The following is a 14715-nucleotide window of genomic DNA, read 5'->3' as shown; positions in this document are numbered from 1 at the left end:
TTTGCTTCCGGTTTTGCCCATCGACCTAGAGGTCGATAAAGCTCTTGCTCTCAAGGTTGTTAGCCATCGTTTAAAACGGGGTCAGTGGCACTCACAAGGTGTCGTCAACAGCGACTTCGATGGTCAGGGTTTCCATGTGGAAGGGATACATACCACTGCCACTGATCGATGTTACCGTTGAGCATGATGGGACACTCGAGAGGTGTGGGGGTGTCATTCGGGTTCCGCACAGGAAACGTTTCTGCCATGGACCCCAAAAGGATTTAAGGGTCCAGGGGGGCGTGTCTTAGCAAGACGGCCCCGCGGCAAGCTTGGCTCGACTACCCGAATTAGATCGCCAGCCACAGTTTCTCATCAAGATATTGCAGCGGTGGAAGGGAGAGCCCTTCCCTCATTCACGCAGTCTCTAGAGCTTCCTTGGCACTCGGCCGATCACCAGGCCTGAATGCCAGCACCCACCGTACCATCACGAACAGAGCATCCCTCCCCCACATTAAGAATCGTCATGCCTTTATCGCCTCGTGGCTCCTGTATGCTGTCTTCAAAGCGCTAGTTCCATGACCACACGGATCGACCCTCCAGGGGTTGACCTTCTCTGGTGAACTGTCTCGACCGCATTTCCCATTTCCCCCACAACTCGAGTGGCAGAAGGCCAAGTGCGTCGACCTGCTCGCACGTCATGTCATCTTGTGTCGCCAGCAGGCCGTCGAATAACAATCTCTGGCCGAGGATAGCCTATATGGAGCAGGCGAGACTCCAGATATCGGACGCAAAAGACAAGGGCTTTGTCGGCTCAAACCGAGCTTCTGGAGTCCGGATTTCGAGCGGTGTGTGGGACTCGTACCTCGATTCTTGCGAGGGGCAGAAGGCGACCCCAAAGTCGGCGGGCACGAGCTTCGCATCAGCAAGTGCGATTTTCTCGCTCGGCTCGCCAAGCCAGACCGGCGAGATGACGTGTGATGTAACCCCGGGTGGAAGTGGCGTTCCGTCTCGCTGGGCCGGCTTGGGTTCAGGCGCCCCAAATTTCTCGTACAGCTGTTCCTCCGATGGGTAATCAAGACCTGATAGCAATTGGAGGAGGACGTTGCCGAGATATAGATCTGAGGAAGGGTATTGTCAAAATTCGCTGTACTTGTCCTGCGTCGCCAGTGACACCCACCTCCATGGACGTATCCATGATCGTGGATGTTGCCGACGGCGATGGCGAGCTGAGCGGCAAGAGATCGGGCTACTTGGAGCTGGAACAGACCGGAATTTGACGCCTCTTTCGTATCAGCAAGACTACATCGTGCCGGGGTTGTCACGAGGCAGGAATGCTGTCAACCAGAGCACGTAGTTTTACCTCCAAAAAAATCTGTCTCTCTCTTTTTCTTCTTCTTCTCCAATAACGAGAGATTAGTAAAGACTGTAAGAAGTGAACAAGCCATATTCCAACCATCACCACTCCTAAACAGTTATCCCATCGAGGCTGACGCAAACCTTGTGACAACTAGAAGTTCCTGAAATGACACATTCGACCAATCTGAGACAAGATGTGACCTAGCCACTGAAGTAGCTTAAGCAGAACCCAAAAGCCTCCTTTCCCGAACCAAGTCACTGTTGGCTATTCCTTGCACTCTTCCTTGCTACCACGGAAGCCTCAATCTTCAGCTGGGAAGCCGCCATGTGGGGGACCATGGTGACCGGAACCATGGTGACGGTCACCACCGTGATGGTGACCATGCGAAGGAGTACCATGGTGGGGGGGACCGTGGTGGTCATCACCCTCTATCTCCTCCTGCTGATCGCGCTCCGTGAGATCAGAAAACCCATGATGCGGCGGACCTTTGTGAGAGGGACCATGGTGATGGTCACCATCATGATGGTGACCATGGTGCGGAGGACCGTGGTGGTCGTCTCCCTGTATCTCTTCCGGCTCCTCGCGGTCCATGAGAGCTGAAAACCCATGGTGCGGTGGATTTTTGTGAGGGGGACCATGGTCGTGATGACCCTTGTGCGTTGGGGGGCTATGATGAGGGGTCCCATGGTGGGGAGGACCATGGTGGTCGGTTCCATCTACTTCCTGCTCCTCGCGGTTCATGAGAGCGGAGAACCCATGATGCGGTGAACCTTTGTGAGGTTTACCATGGTGGTGGTGATGCTCGTGCGGTGGGGGACCATGGTGGTCAGCCCCATCTACTTCCTCTCCCAGCGCCTGTTCACTGGTTAGATTCTGCTCACATATAGATCCTATCTCCGGCTATCTGGCACCGATCCCCGGGGTACCTACAGCGCGGCCAGCAAAAGCGATGCCGTTGTGGACCGGCAGAGCCAGGATAGGCGAGAGCAGCAACATTGCGAGGAGGAGCTTGCGTGCCATGGTGGTTAACTTGGGGAGAAGTGACGGAAGAATAAGCGAAAGACCTTTCGAACTAACAAGGACCCTGTGAGAGAGGTAAGGGGTTGGAGTCTATTAATATTTGTCCAAAACCTGGACAAGCCTGACATTTTATAATAACGACGATGGTTGTGATAAGCCAAAGATGCTGTCTTTTATTTAATGTGCTTACGACGATATATACAGCATGTAGATGAAGGCACTATGGAAGACAGGATAATCCCGTATTTGCAAAATACTTCTCTATCCCTGACCTGGTCAGGTTGAGGAAGTGCTGCCGAGAACTTTCTTAGAAAACAATGGCACGAGAAGAAACAGCACAGAGAGGAAATAACAACTACCACCGTTTCCAGGTGCAAAACTTGTTTCTGGGATATTAAAACGCGGGTGACGCGTAGGAGGAGAAGCATCAAGCAGGAGCATCCGCCACCGACCTGATGCAAGACGGCTACCGGCTTTCGAGGTTCAGATCTACGGGCGATGTCATTTCTGGAAGCAGCCTCATAAACCTGGTTATGAGCGACGACACGCGTCTCTCTCTGAAAGCTGCCGTTATGTTGAAGGGTTCTCAGTTCTGCGGCGCTATGGCTTAATTAGCTAAACCGAGACAGACAGCACAGAAGGGTTCGGTATGTTGATGCAATGGCAGGAGACTCGGATCATCGGCTCAGCTCGTCCCTTGGTCCCACAGCACAGCATAACGCCATATGGTGCAAGTCCTTCGGGGCTATATTGCCAAGGCTTTGTCCGAAACATGAAACCTGGGAGTTGGGCTGTCGGGGCGAGTGGGGGGACGTCATATAATATAAATTCCCGCGGGGTACGGAGTTACATGGCCATCACTTAATTATGTCCGGATTAACAAAGCTTGTTCCCAACTGAATGGGCTGGCTGGAACGGCAGCTACTTTAGCCCAGCGCCCTGAGTGGGACTAAGACATGCGTTAGATCTGGGGGAAACCTTGACTGACTTGCAAAGATCATCGGAGAGAATATGGAGGGCCCCACTTGTCCTCCACCGTCTACATGACCTGACTAATAATGCGACTCGCATCTCCAGCAACCAATGATGCCTTCTGGATCTTGCCTGCTAATGGTTGGAAGAGTCGTTCAAGACCTGCTTGTGATGGTCTAGCAGTGTATCTAGAACCTTTAATTATCTTCTTTGCTCACTCTTATGATCTCATCTCCTGGGCACCCCGTTCCCCGGCTACTTATGTGAGGGGATAATTATTTCCCAACGATTGCTATAATTAGCAATGCCTAATCGGACACGGCAACACGTCTGCTTCCTGGTAGAATTTACTTGGACCACAATATTCAGTTCGTCCAGAGCATGCCGACCGATCCGGATGCCAACCCCCACCACATATTGACAAGGTTCAAGAGGAGCTGGGATGGGTGTGTGAAAGTAAATCGCGTCTGTGCACCCATCGTAGTCCTCGGCATGGCATCCGTGTGGTCTCTAAAGACGGCTGGTTACAATAGGTGCGTGTGTTAATAACTTCTGTCCCGAATATGTTCGTCAGCTTCATGGTCCCAAGAGCTCACGTACATTCCCATATTACTGCTCTGGAATCTCACGCTTTCTGTGTCAATGGGACCACCAGGTTAACACATTGTGCTTCCTCGTTTCCAGTTTCCCGTATGGCAGATTCAGGGGGCTTACGAATCAGATAATTTGGCAAAATTTCATTTTGGTCAAGTTTGGTTAGTCGACGCTGATCATGGGGGGCTCGGAATACCTTGGTTCGCCATATCATGATCGGTATAGTACGTTCATCTTCCATCTGGGTCTCTCGGGTAGACTCTGAATTCTGCCAAGGAGAAGGTCATTCCTGGGTAAAGCACGATGTCGGGTGAGACGGCTTGTCGCATACTCTCTCCAATTCACGCCAGAATGGTATCGACTTGTCGCCTCTTCCATAGGATCGCCGCTGGCGACATATGCCACGACATGGCGTAAGCATACGGTATCGACCTGTCCATCTCCCTACGCACGAAGCCCCTGCTGTCCACGCTGACTGCTCAAGCCCAATGACGTCGCGGCTGAGGGCCATTAGACGCACCTCACGTCTGACGTCTTCAACTCGAGCATGTCAGTCTCTCGACGTTGGCCGACCGCATGCGGCAAGAACATGCACATCGATGTACCACGCTAATCAAAGCTATCGTGCGGTTGTCCGTCTTATGGGACCACGAAGGCTGGTCCTTTGATACTCTCACCAAGCTCATCAACGACAGGGGAGGAAGGCGGATATTGGCATACTTCAAGGTCGAGGTCAAGGAGGTGCTCTGGAAGAGGGTTCAAGACCGGAAGGGAAGCAAGGGTAAGCTAGGGGGAGAAAGGGATGGTGATGGGACATTTGACGTCACGAAGGAAGTGCTAGACGGCTTCTGAGCGGGGTACGAGGAGCCGCACGGCGAGGGCGAGTGAGTTATGCGGTTACAAAGGCAATAGACACTATATGGCGCATCTTTGACGATCCACAGTCCTTAGAGCAAGGTGCGGTCCAGGAGGGTGCTTCCGGTGGATATGTGTTGAATATAACCGCTATACCATTTAAGACAAAAATTTGCAGCTGCAACGTCTAGTACATTAAGCAGTATATATTCTAACAATATATCACGAGGCCCACGTGGGGTAAGCGTAATCACCAAAAAATGTGTTTGAGAGACTTCCCCCGTACTCTAGGTTTCAACGATACGGCATCCCCTACACTCAGCCACCGACGGATCCAACGCGTCTCAGGGCGACTGGTTCCTCGATAGCTTCACCCATTTCCAGGCCTCCAGAAGCGCCGAAATTCTTGTCGTCATGGGCACTCCGGCCGACGCGTTGCCGCAGCCGCTCAGCGAAGACGCCATCCATGCACTGCTGCGGGCGAAGGGCCTCCCTAAAGCCACATCCGTCATATCCCCCAAGGTGACGGCGCAGTACCACGCCATCTACTTCATCACGCTTCCCGCCTCCGAGGCATCGCGCGGCCACTCCGAGCTAGTCCTTCGCGTGTCGGGCCGCCACCTTCCCAGCATCAAGACCAAGAATGAAATAGGCATCATGACCTGGATCGCCAAGTACACCACAATTCCCATCCCAGCCTGGATAGCGTACGACGCTTCCGAGGAGAACCTCATCGGCCACGAGTACATCTTGCTCTCTCGCGTCCGCCTGCTTCGCCTCGCCTTTGCAGGAGAGCATGCAGACGGTGGCCGACTTCCTGCGCGCCATCGTCGAGGTCTCCCCGCGGGGCCAACGGCAGGATCTCGTACAGGTTTGGAAGGCTACGGTACTGCAGAATCTGGAGCCTTTTGGCGCTTAGCGACTACGGAGCAACGTGCGGCAAGGGGTATCGAATAGAATCTTGGAGGAGCACAAGGGTAGGCAGGTAGTGGCCGAGAGAAGCGAGGGCAGTGAGACTGTTGAACTGCTTTTCTCACATGGCGGGACAGTGTCGGACCCGGCCCTGCGCCTGACTCTACTTGACGTGGGCACCGAGAGCGAGCCAGTCAGCATTTGCCAGCGGCTCCTCGGAGGACCAGACCACCAGGCACAGCCTCACAGGCAGGGACTGCTATGGTTGGACGCCTGTATTGCTTGCCTATCAGGGCCGGCACACAGAAATCGCCGATTCATTCAAAGCTTACGACACGGGGGGCCTGCTGGAGAGCCTTGGCGCCAAGGAGGGCCCACCGACTCATTGGACCGCCGACCCGGAGGACGCGTAATGGCAAGCAAATCGGCGTCTCGGAGGGTGGGATAAAGGCTTTCCGCAGATTCAGGCGCCGCGGAGTAGCCTGAGTTAAAGGGCCGAGTGGTCTGGGGTTTACAAGGGCAGACTTCAATCGATTCCGTACCCGATTTGCTATGATTCCGTCTTCGCAGCACTCAGCCACCTCGTATAAGGCCACAGACCCCGGGCGGCGATGGATGAATACGAGTTTGGTGACCGGTTTTTGCCCAAGGAAGAGTGCTCCTAGCCTACCTAGTGCGTGCAGTGTGATCCTACCCTGCTTTCCGTCTAGAAAGACCCTCACTACAAAATACACCTTACACTGAAAGCAAATGCAACGTCCTGTAAACCCTAGGCTCGGATATATAAATCACTTCTTTACCTTCACTGGTTTCTTTTTGTCCCGCTCATATGCGCATCTCTTTCCGGCGCATTTCCACGATGCTTCGGTTTCTGTGGGCTCGAAAACGTTCCCTTAGAATCGCACTCGTCCTTGCCCCCATCTTCATCTTCTTGAGAACGCTTTGGGCGAGTCCAAACTGGACCGATAGATCTGTTCACACGGTCTTGCGATTCGACCCGACGCAACTAGATCTGAACTCGCCTGACACAAAGAGGGACCTATGCAAACGCCACAACTGGAAGCCATTCTACCCCAAGAATCAGCAATCTTCGAGAAGGCTATATGACCTGCTCATGGTCAACACGAAACTGGAATGGCTAGAAGTCAGACTTAACACCACATACGACCATATCGACTACTTCGTCATTGTTGAATCTCCAAAGACTTTCACGAACCGCGACAAGCCGATGATCGTCAGAGAGAACCTGGGAAAGTTGGCTGCTTATCGAGACAAGATAATCTACCACCAGTTGGAGATCCCGGAAGGGTTTCATTCAGATCGGGCCAACCCTGCTTGGGCATGGGAGGACCTTCAGCGCAATGCTATGTACGACCAGGCTCTGGTCCGGTTGAAGGGCAACCCAGCTCCGGTGCAAGGAGACGCCATCATCGTGGCAGACATGGACGAAATTCTCCGCCCCGAGACCATCGCTATCCTCAAGGCTTGCAATTTCCCGCTTCGCCTCAAACCTCCGAAAAGTGAATTCTATTACTACGGCTTTCGGTTCCGACACAAAGGTGTGGAGTGGGCACATCCACAGGCCACATACTATCGAGGCAGCAAAACCATCCTGCCAGTCAACTTGCGCAACTCTGACGGAAGGATCCAGCCGTTGATAAAACTAGATACGGCTGATCTTTGGAATGCGGGATGGCATTGTTCCTCTTGCTTTGCTACCATCGAGGAGCTTCTCACGAAACTATCCTCGTTCTCTCATTAGTGGATGAATGCGGAGGAATATCGAAATAAATACCGGATAGTTTCGTACCTCAGACAAGGGAAAGACCTTTGGGACAGGGTAGGCGAGGTTTATGAAAGGATCGACAACAACCAGGATCTACCCAGAATCCTGCTAGACCAGCGAGAGAGGTTTTCCCATCTCTTGGACAGAGATGGGCAAAACGCGGGATTTAAAGACCACCCCTAGAATAGACACGTTGGCATCGGAACTCGGGACACGTTAGCTCAACGCTGGGGAAAACTGGCCACCATATCTCTACACTCTCCCTCGGCCAAGACGAAGCTCTGGGCTGGCCATCCCGCGACGCTGACGAGCATCCCCTGGCGAATCAGTCACGGGGCGGATTGGGTAAGTATCGGGCACCCATTTTTGCTCCGTTGCCGCCTGATGCTTGATGCGCACTATCCTTCCCGCTCAGCCAGCTTGCCATAGTCAAAGACGAGAGAACGCACGACCTGCTCGGGCGGTCCAAGATAATGCTATTCAACGGCTAGTCAAAATCATGTCTGATACCGTTCAATCCTCTCAATGCAATGTCTGCAGTATACAACTCACAAGAAACGGCTCTCAGCTGACGAATCAACAGCCTACGATCGCCGAGACGCCGACCGGCTTCCTCAGCCTCCCCAGCGAGCTTCGAAACGAGATATACGAGCTGATACTCTTGTGCCAAGAGCCGATCGATCCTTGCGATGAATACAATCGACGCCAACAGCAGCTTACACTTGGCCTGCTCCGCACGAACAAGGCCGTCCATGACGAAGCCAGCTCGCTATTCTACAGCCGGAACCGCTTCGACTTCACCAATGCCACCCCCGAGGAAGTATCCTTATTCATCGAGAAAATTGGGAGCAGCAACGCAGGCTGTATTCGACATATCCTTATCGAATTTCCGCAGTTTCTCCATCTAGGCTCTGACGATGTCACCCTCGTGGAGGACAGCGCCAGCATCCTCGCGATCATTCAGAGCGGCTGCGCCAACTTGAGCACCCTTACGACATCCATAGACAGCACAAGCGCTATGGAGTCTAGGCTAGACGGCCTGGATAACTATAAGGTCGCCACGGAGGTGTTGAACCTGGTTGATGCTCGCTTCAAAGCCATTTCATCCCTGCAACATATCATTCTCGAGGTATACGAGGACGGCCCGAGCGACCATATTAGAAGGGCAATGGAGAGCTACGGATGGACAATGAACACAAGAGAATATGTGGAGGAAGACGAAGGCTACTCGATCGGGGGTTTCAGTGACTTTGAGGATGGTTATCGCTACTATGGCGATGATTCTGATGATTACGACATTGACAATGACAGTGACTTCTGGAGGAGGGCTGCGGACTGAATTAATCGCAATATTATTCTCGTACCTAGGACCTAATTCACTAGATATTGGCGATATAACACTCAGCCTGCTATGGAGCACATCATGCTACCATTTCAACTCTGTCATGGTCCTGTTCCCCGCCGCTATGTCAGGCGCGTTGTCGGTACCCAAGTGCTCGGCAATAGTCAGACGGATAATCCACCCCCATAAGCGCCAGCTGCCGAACTGGCCGGTGCCGCGGTACCGGCAGAGGGTGACGGCGAACACGAAGGTATCGTCAGCCTTATAGGTGGGCATGGCGGTGCGCCGGGCCAGGCAGTCCTGCAAGGCCGGCGCCAGGAAACGCACCTGCGCGTCGGCGTGCTTCCCGTTGGTCGTCTGGGCGTTGCCGGCGTCGCCCAGGGCAAACACGTCGGCGTGGCCCCTCGCCTGCAGCGTGTCGCGGTCGACCCTGACGCGGCCGTCGGCGGCGAGCATGGCCGCCGGCACGAAGCCCGTGTTGGGCCGCACGCCAAAGGCGGGGATGAAGAGGTCCGTTTCGAGCGTCGTCGTGGCCGTGTCCGCCGTCTCGTTGGTCTTGTTCTTGCCGCTGCTGGTCCGCAGCGCCAGGGACTGCTTGCCCGCCGGCGTGGTCGTGGCGTCCAGGACGCGTGTGCTCGCCACAATCTTGACTTTCAGCTTGGCTAGGTTGCGGCCCACCGTCCGGCGCACGTCGTCACGCGCCTCGGGCCCCAGCGGTAGGGCGTCGTCGGCTGTCAGCGTGATCTCCTTTGTCCCCGCGAGCCCGTATTCCTGGCCCAGCTCGCCCGCCACCTCGACGCCCGTCTGGCCGGCACCGGCCATGACGATGGACGGCGCCGCTGCAATCTTGTTTCGGAGACTGTGGATCTCGTTCTTGGTGGTCGCCGTGTCGGCTAGGTTCTTGAAGGGCATGGCTTCCTTGAAGGAGGGGCCGGTTGCGACGACGAGGGTGTCGTAGTCGATGGTCCGCTGCTGTTGATCGTTGGCTTTCGTCGATACCACCACGCAGTTTGTCTCGGAGTCCAGGCTCTGCGCCGTGCCCACCACGTGCTCAAACTTGGAGGCCCCGTACTTGGCGAAGCCCGGCGCTAGGGGGAGGAAGACCTTCGCGTCGCCGAACATGTCGGGCAGAATGGCGCGGACCGTGGCATAGGCCCACAGCAGCTCGTCGTTGGGACTGACCAGCACCACATGCAGGCCCACCGACGCCGGCGTGTGCTTTAGCAGGTGGTGGGTGAGCGGTCAACTCCAGACACATCCCAGGTGGGCTACTACCGAAGAGTCCAGCTAGGCAGGGTCCGACAAGACCGAGCTTGTGAAACGGATCGTAGCCCAAGCCGATGGCGTGTTTCTGGGCCTTCTTCGTGACGCGCTCATTACGAGAAGACCTTTCCAACGGCGATGTGTTCGCAGATCTGCATAAAAATCTCAACGGCTTACCGACGGACCTAGAGCAGTTGTTCAAGCACATGCTGGAAAGGGTGGACCAAATCGACCACCCTAAGATGGCTGGCATTTTGCAAGCCGCCGCTCACGCGTTAGAGCCTCTACACACCGACCTGTACTGGCAGGTGGAAAGGGGGTTCGAGGAACACGACTATGCCTATCGCTGTCCGATAGGGGCTGGGCCATCCGAGTAAAGTTTCGAAGCAGAGAGAGCCGACAAGCCGCAGCATAACGAAAAGACAAAGGGCCTGCTCAAACTCGTAGATCAACGGGTCGAGTTTCTCCACAGGACGGTGAAGGACTTCGTCTTGACTAGAGATACGGAGGAGTACCTGCACAGCAAGCTTCCAGCGGACTATAACGGCTTCATCTCCATCGCCACCGCATACCTCGGCTTCATTTCTCGGCGATGAGTGCTTCGACGGCTATTTCAGGACTCTGGACGCGTTCTTGCGGGCTGGCGCTAGCCTGAGTGTTCCGAGCATTAGAGTGGCGGACCCGGATGCGGGGCCGGCGTTCGGGAACCTTGCGAGAGCGCGGCCGGAGGAGTTGGTGCTCGTGTCGTATTGCACCGAACTGAAGAGCCTTCTGGCGAGATTGTCCGCTGATCCGGAGAGAGCCCGGTTCGTCTCGTCTGTGACGGAGAAGCTTGTTTTGCATTGTTCCGACAGGGAAGAAGGCCTGCGAGAGTTGTCATTGGCGATATCTGAGGGCTGCCCCGGGCATGTTGCCGAGCCGCTGTTGGGGCTAATTGAGGATGAGTTGGAGCTAGGCAGGAGACGGGGAGGGTCACAGAAGAGACACCGGGAGAGTGGGGGCGATGGGCCGTCAGGTTCTGTGTCAAGCATTTCAAAGGAGAGTAAGACGATACCTGCTTTATGTTAGAGTACTGCCCCAGGAATGCCATTGATCCTGTGAGTGTGCATGATAAGCCACAACCAAGCCACCGACCAACTAAATTTAGATACATCACGTTATTCGCCCTCACAGCAGGGCAAACCTTGACGTCGCATTTCACTTCTACCAGGGGTATTCTCCCCCAATACGAAATACGAAACATCCCCGCAACGTGTTAAATACTTCTGAGGTACACGAACAAATGCAAACATCACTGACGCCGCGCGACGCAGATATGTTCATGTCTCCCGACAAGGGATTCGACGAGTTACGACGCGTGCAAGGAGCACCGCCAATGCAGCCGGACGTCGCTCACGACGCGAGTAGAGGAGAGCCTAGTAACACTCCCGTCAGCCGCCCCCGACTCCGACTCCCCAGGCCGTGGCAACTCAGCAGAAACCGAAATGGTTATCCTCCAAACTCCTTCATCACAATGGCAGATAAGAGGCATGTACTATCTGCTGTCTATGTAGGTTTCCCTTTCGTTGACAGTCCTTAAACGGCGCTTCTCCCACCTGTTGATGTACTGAGAAGCTAACACTCATAGTTTATCTACTGGCTTGCATTGTTAGGCTACGCGGTTACGGTACGCGTAGCTGCAGCACCTGGAACTGGTCCTGGACGGACATTAGGTTATATCGATCGAGCGCAAGACATTGAAGTTTACTGTACTGTGGTCGTAGCCCTGCTTATCACCGCTGCCTTTGGGCCACTTGCGATCTTAGTTGTCCCAATGTCAGCCGTCGCTATTGGTTTGTGTATCATGGAGGCTATTAGGCTATCACAGGTAAGTACAAATTATAATTGTATGATATTTTTGCTCGAACAGTGGCTAAATTTGACCAACAGAATCCCCATCGAAGGCATGAGTATATCATGCTCTCTGTTCTTCCAGGCCTCATATTTTTACCCATGTTGCTGAATATAAGAGAGGTTTGGGTATGGTATGAGTGGTATATAAAGGGGGGGAAGGAGCTCCCGGATGTAAATATAGTACAATAAAGGTGTAAAGAGACCCTCCTATCGTCGGCCATCTTCCATTAAGTCAGCTTATTAATATCCTAGTTCTGCAGTATCTCGAATCTCCACTGCCGCTCATGACTGAACACGTCGTAGTCCATCTCCCTCATTCGCGGCCGCTCGACCAGAGTTCGGCAGCCTTTCCGCCCCCACCGTGTCAGACGAAGCACTCAACCGCAAGCTTACTCGTCCTTCTGCTTTTGGGGAATGGGGTTGCCCTTCTCGTCTACCAAACCCTTTTCGCGCATGACTCGCAACGCGTCGTGGATCGGATCCAGTTCCGGCTGAGGGGCTCTATGCGAGCCGAAGTAGCTGTCCGCCCAGGTAAAGTACTGGCCGTAGTTGACGGTAAAATACATGTGGTGTAGCGTGTGGTGTGCCGGGCTGTTGATGTACTTCTCGAACCAGTGGCCCGTGATCATATCGCCGTCGTGGATGAAGATGGTCCAGATCTGCACCAGGCCGAAGAGCATCATGTAAAGGTACTTCTGCACGGGAAAGATGAAGACAAAGACACTATCACGGCTGTCAGCAAGCGGGAGAACCTAACAAAAACAGTATCGCCAGATACAGAGAATGGGGTACGCACTGGTATGGCAGAGACTGGACATATCCGTCAAGCGGGTGGAACGCCAGGGCTGCCCAAGGCGTTGGCACTGGGCTTCATTAGCTTTCGCTCTTCCATTCTTCAAGGGCACAAAACGCCGACTCACCAATCCACTTGTGGTGGGGCTTATGGATATACTTGTACACGCTGGGGTGGTGCTCGAGCCGGTGAATCCAGTAGATCATGAAGTCGTTCCAAATCATAAACAACACGGTTGAGATCGCAACCCACGACCAGCCGTACTCGTCTATGTTGGTGTAGAGCAAGCTGTGGCCACGCACCTCGGCCAGGAAGAATGGGAGAGTAAGGATGTTGATCCAGGGGACGGCGCTCATTGATGAGATGATCTCCTGCCGAACCTGGTTCTTGAGGAAGCGCGGGTGGTGCTCCAAGCGCCGGTCAAAGACGAAGTAGTAGGACAAGGCGCTGAAGACCCAATACAGCGATGTGGCGCCGATTTGGGTGATGACCAGGATGGAGATGCATTGTCGCAGAATGTTGTCACGTGGCCAGGCTGACTCGGCTGATGCGGAAATCGGATCAGGGGCGGAGAGCGTCGCGTTCCAGTCGTTGGCGGGCGTCGCACGCGGGACAAAGCAGGCGTATGCTTTGTCCAAGATGAGAGGGTCGAGGATCTCAAGGGCTACATCCATTTTGAATCGATTACGCCATGCCAGGGACAAACAGAGACAGAGAGAGTTGCGATGTTTGGTTGATGAAGCGAGCTCGAACGGCCAAGTTGCCATCCCCAGTTTTTTAGGAATTTTTAATCTTACCAATTCCTGCCAAGCCCCTATTTCGGAGCCGACAACCGCGCACCACCTCAGCCAATCAATTTAGCCGATAGGTACAACACGGTGTGAGCTCCAAACCCGATACATATTTTTTCTTGTTTAGGTGGGTTCTGTAACTAGGTGCCCTTTCTAAGCTTGAGATTTTATGCGAAACCCTTTCAACATTTTCGCTGCGGTTGCAATGCTCCAGAAGCTTCTGCGCAACCGCTATGGGATACGGCCTGTCATTTTAATATTCCCAAGCATCTTCATGAGGTGTCACGGGGGGATCGAGGGGTTCACAAAGAACAATGGTCAACCGAATATAATTATATCTACAAGAAAAGTCATCAAACATATTTACACACATATCATATGCAGGAACTGCTTCTCGACTGAATGCTAATTCTAGCTATCGATCACCTCCGTTAGCCCTCATTTTCCGTAAAGCCCTTGACCGCTCTAAACCATGGCTGCACTCAACTTCAAAATTGACGGGCTAGACAACCCTGTAGCCGGAGGAGACAAAGCAGCGATGTCCCCCGCCCCCGAGAGCATTCCGTCCTTGTTCTCCAAATTCCGTCGCCTCGCCCTCAAGGACAGGGCGTACAAGAGCACGGGCACGACGGCGGCCCAATTCAACAAACAAGCCTTCCTCATCCTCAACGACTTTCTCCAGCCCGAGCCCCACTGTCGACGGAAGTTGCAGCAGTCGGCGATAGCTTACTAGAACAAAAAATGTCCGATTGGTGTAGCGGTAACACAGAGGGAGTAGTCGCAGTAGGACGCATGAAGCAATAAGTCGGCCAAGTTATACCTCAGGTCCTCGGTTCGACTCCGAGATCGGACAATTCTTTTTTTTGTCCTTTTAATTTTTTCCCTTCGAATTCATTCCTTCTATTGATCTATATGCCCGTATCCCATGCTTTTAGTTTTTTCCGCCTTGGTAACAATACGAAAATGCGTCTCTGAGGTTGGAGGGGCTTTTAGTAGCGAGGTCATCATTGTTGCTTGGATAGGAGAGGGTTGATTGATAACCACAGCTCCTCCCTCCTGCGACGGATTCGGAGAACTCCATACAAGTGTCAGTGAGATCACAGTACCAAGAATTCCTCCGACCCAATGCTTCCCCACTCCCTCCCCGGCCAAACA

The 14715-nt window shown here is 53.7% G+C and overlaps 8 protein-coding genes and 1 non-coding gene across 9 annotated transcripts; 5 read left to right on the top strand and 4 right to left on the bottom strand.

The window, feature by feature from the left end:
• Window positions 1-320: 320 nt before the first annotated feature.
• Window positions 321-1737, bottom strand: QBC33DRAFT_572634 (uncharacterized protein; the record flags this gene model as incomplete). The annotated part of the gene is made up of 3 exons (XM_060430662.1): window positions 321-1100; window positions 1160-1262; window positions 1630-1737. 3 exons carry the CDS (start codon window positions 1735-1737, stop codon window positions 736-738), a joined length of 576 nt encoding a protein of 191 aa, XP_060280456.1. The 3' UTR covers window positions 321-735.
• A 30-nt stretch (window positions 1738-1767) lies between these two features.
• Window positions 1768-2040, bottom strand: QBC33DRAFT_561984 (uncharacterized protein; the record flags this gene model as incomplete). Its single annotated transcript, XM_060430173.1, has 1 exon — window positions 1768-2040. One exon carries the CDS (start codon window positions 2038-2040, stop codon window positions 1768-1770), a length of 273 nt encoding a protein of 90 aa, XP_060280455.1.
• Window positions 2041-4965: 2925 nt separating this feature from the next.
• QBC33DRAFT_547574 (uncharacterized protein) lies at window positions 4966-5911 on the top strand. The gene has a single exon (XM_060428755.1). It carries the CDS (start codon window positions 5195-5197, stop codon window positions 5735-5737), a length of 543 nt encoding a protein of 180 aa, XP_060280454.1. The 5' UTR covers window positions 4966-5194; the 3' UTR covers window positions 5738-5911.
• A 640-nt stretch (window positions 5912-6551) lies between these two features.
• Window positions 6552-7661, top strand: QBC33DRAFT_580468 (family 17 glycosyltransferase; the record flags this gene model as incomplete). Its single annotated transcript, XM_060431203.1, has 2 exons — window positions 6552-7441; window positions 7508-7661. 2 exons carry the CDS (start codon window positions 6552-6554, stop codon window positions 7659-7661), a joined length of 1044 nt encoding a protein of 347 aa, XP_060280453.1.
• A 316-nt stretch (window positions 7662-7977) lies between these two features.
• QBC33DRAFT_457687 (uncharacterized protein) lies at window positions 7978-8817 on the top strand (the record flags this gene model as incomplete). The annotated part of the gene is made up of 1 exon (XM_060424865.1): window positions 7978-8817. The coding sequence occupies one exon, from the start codon at window positions 7978-7980 to the stop codon at window positions 8815-8817; it is 840 nt and encodes a 279-aa protein (XP_060280452.1).
• Window positions 8818-8904: 87 nt separating this feature from the next.
• On the bottom strand, window positions 8905-10062 carry QBC33DRAFT_457851 (uncharacterized protein; the record flags this gene model as incomplete). Its single annotated transcript, XM_060424872.1, has 1 exon — window positions 8905-10062. A coding segment is annotated over one exon (1158 nt), but the record flags the coding sequence as incomplete, so codon positions are not given.
• A 973-nt stretch (window positions 10063-11035) lies between these two features.
• Window positions 11036-12265, top strand: QBC33DRAFT_202069 (uncharacterized protein). The gene is made up of 4 exons (XM_060422595.1): window positions 11036-11180; window positions 11231-11632; window positions 11711-11950; window positions 12013-12265. Exons 1-4 carry the CDS (start codon window positions 11145-11147, stop codon window positions 12163-12165), a joined length of 831 nt encoding a protein of 276 aa, XP_060280450.1. The 5' UTR covers window positions 11036-11144; the 3' UTR covers window positions 12166-12265.
• On the bottom strand, window positions 11891-13512 carry QBC33DRAFT_547568 (Lathosterol oxidase). Its single transcript, XM_060428754.1, has 3 exons — window positions 12897-13512; window positions 12773-12839; window positions 11891-12699 (listed from the first exon to the last, which is right to left on the bottom strand). The coding sequence occupies exons 1-3, from the start codon at window positions 13441-13443 to the stop codon at window positions 12366-12368; spliced, it is 948 nt and encodes a 315-aa protein (XP_060280449.1). The 5' UTR covers window positions 13444-13512; the 3' UTR covers window positions 11891-12365.
• A 791-nt stretch (window positions 13513-14303) lies between these two features.
• On the top strand, window positions 14304-14413 carry QBC33DRAFT_t69. Its single transcript has one exon. It is a non-coding gene; the product is annotated as a tRNA-OTHER (tRNA).
• Window positions 14414-14715: the final 302 nt, after the last annotated feature.

The sequence above is a fragment of the Phialemonium atrogriseum genome (assembly GCF_030411735.1).
Source record: "Phialemonium atrogriseum strain 8032-3 unplaced genomic scaffold QBC33scaffold_25, whole genome shotgun sequence".
Classification (NCBI taxonomy): Eukaryota; Fungi; Ascomycota; class Sordariomycetes; order Cephalothecales; family Cephalothecaceae; genus Phialemonium; species Phialemonium atrogriseum.
This window is presented reverse-complemented; position numbering and strand designations above follow the sequence as displayed.

Excerpts from the sequence above, each read along its gene's own strand:
- QBC33DRAFT_547574 (XM_060428755.1), top strand. The coding sequence starts at position 5,195 with ATGGGCACTCCGGCCGACGCGTTGCCGCAGCCGCTCAGCGAAGACGCC.
- QBC33DRAFT_202069 (XM_060422595.1), top strand. The coding sequence starts at position 11,145 with ATGTTAGAGTACTGCCCCAGGAATGCCATTGATCCT. Across the intron at positions 11,181-11,230 it reads CCAGGAATGCCATTGATCCT|ATACATCACGTTATTCGCCC; the intron begins GTGAGTGTGCAT and ends AACTAAATTTAG. Across the intron at positions 11,951-12,012 it reads AGGCTATTAGGCTATCACAG|AATCCCCATCGAAGGCATGA; the intron begins GTAAGTACAAAT and ends TTTGACCAACAG.
- QBC33DRAFT_547568 (XM_060428754.1), bottom strand. The coding sequence starts at position 13,443 with ATGGATGTAGCCCTTGAGATCCTCGACCCTCTCATCTTGGACAAAGCA. Across the intron at positions 12,840-12,896 it reads GCCCCACCACAAGTGGATTG|TGCCAACGCCTTGGGCAGCC; the intron begins GTGAGTCGGCGT and ends AATGAAGCCCAG. Across the intron at positions 12,700-12,772 it reads GTCCAGTCTCTGCCATACCA|TGTCTTTGTCTTCATCTTTC; the intron begins GTGCGTACCCCA and ends CAGCCGTGATAG.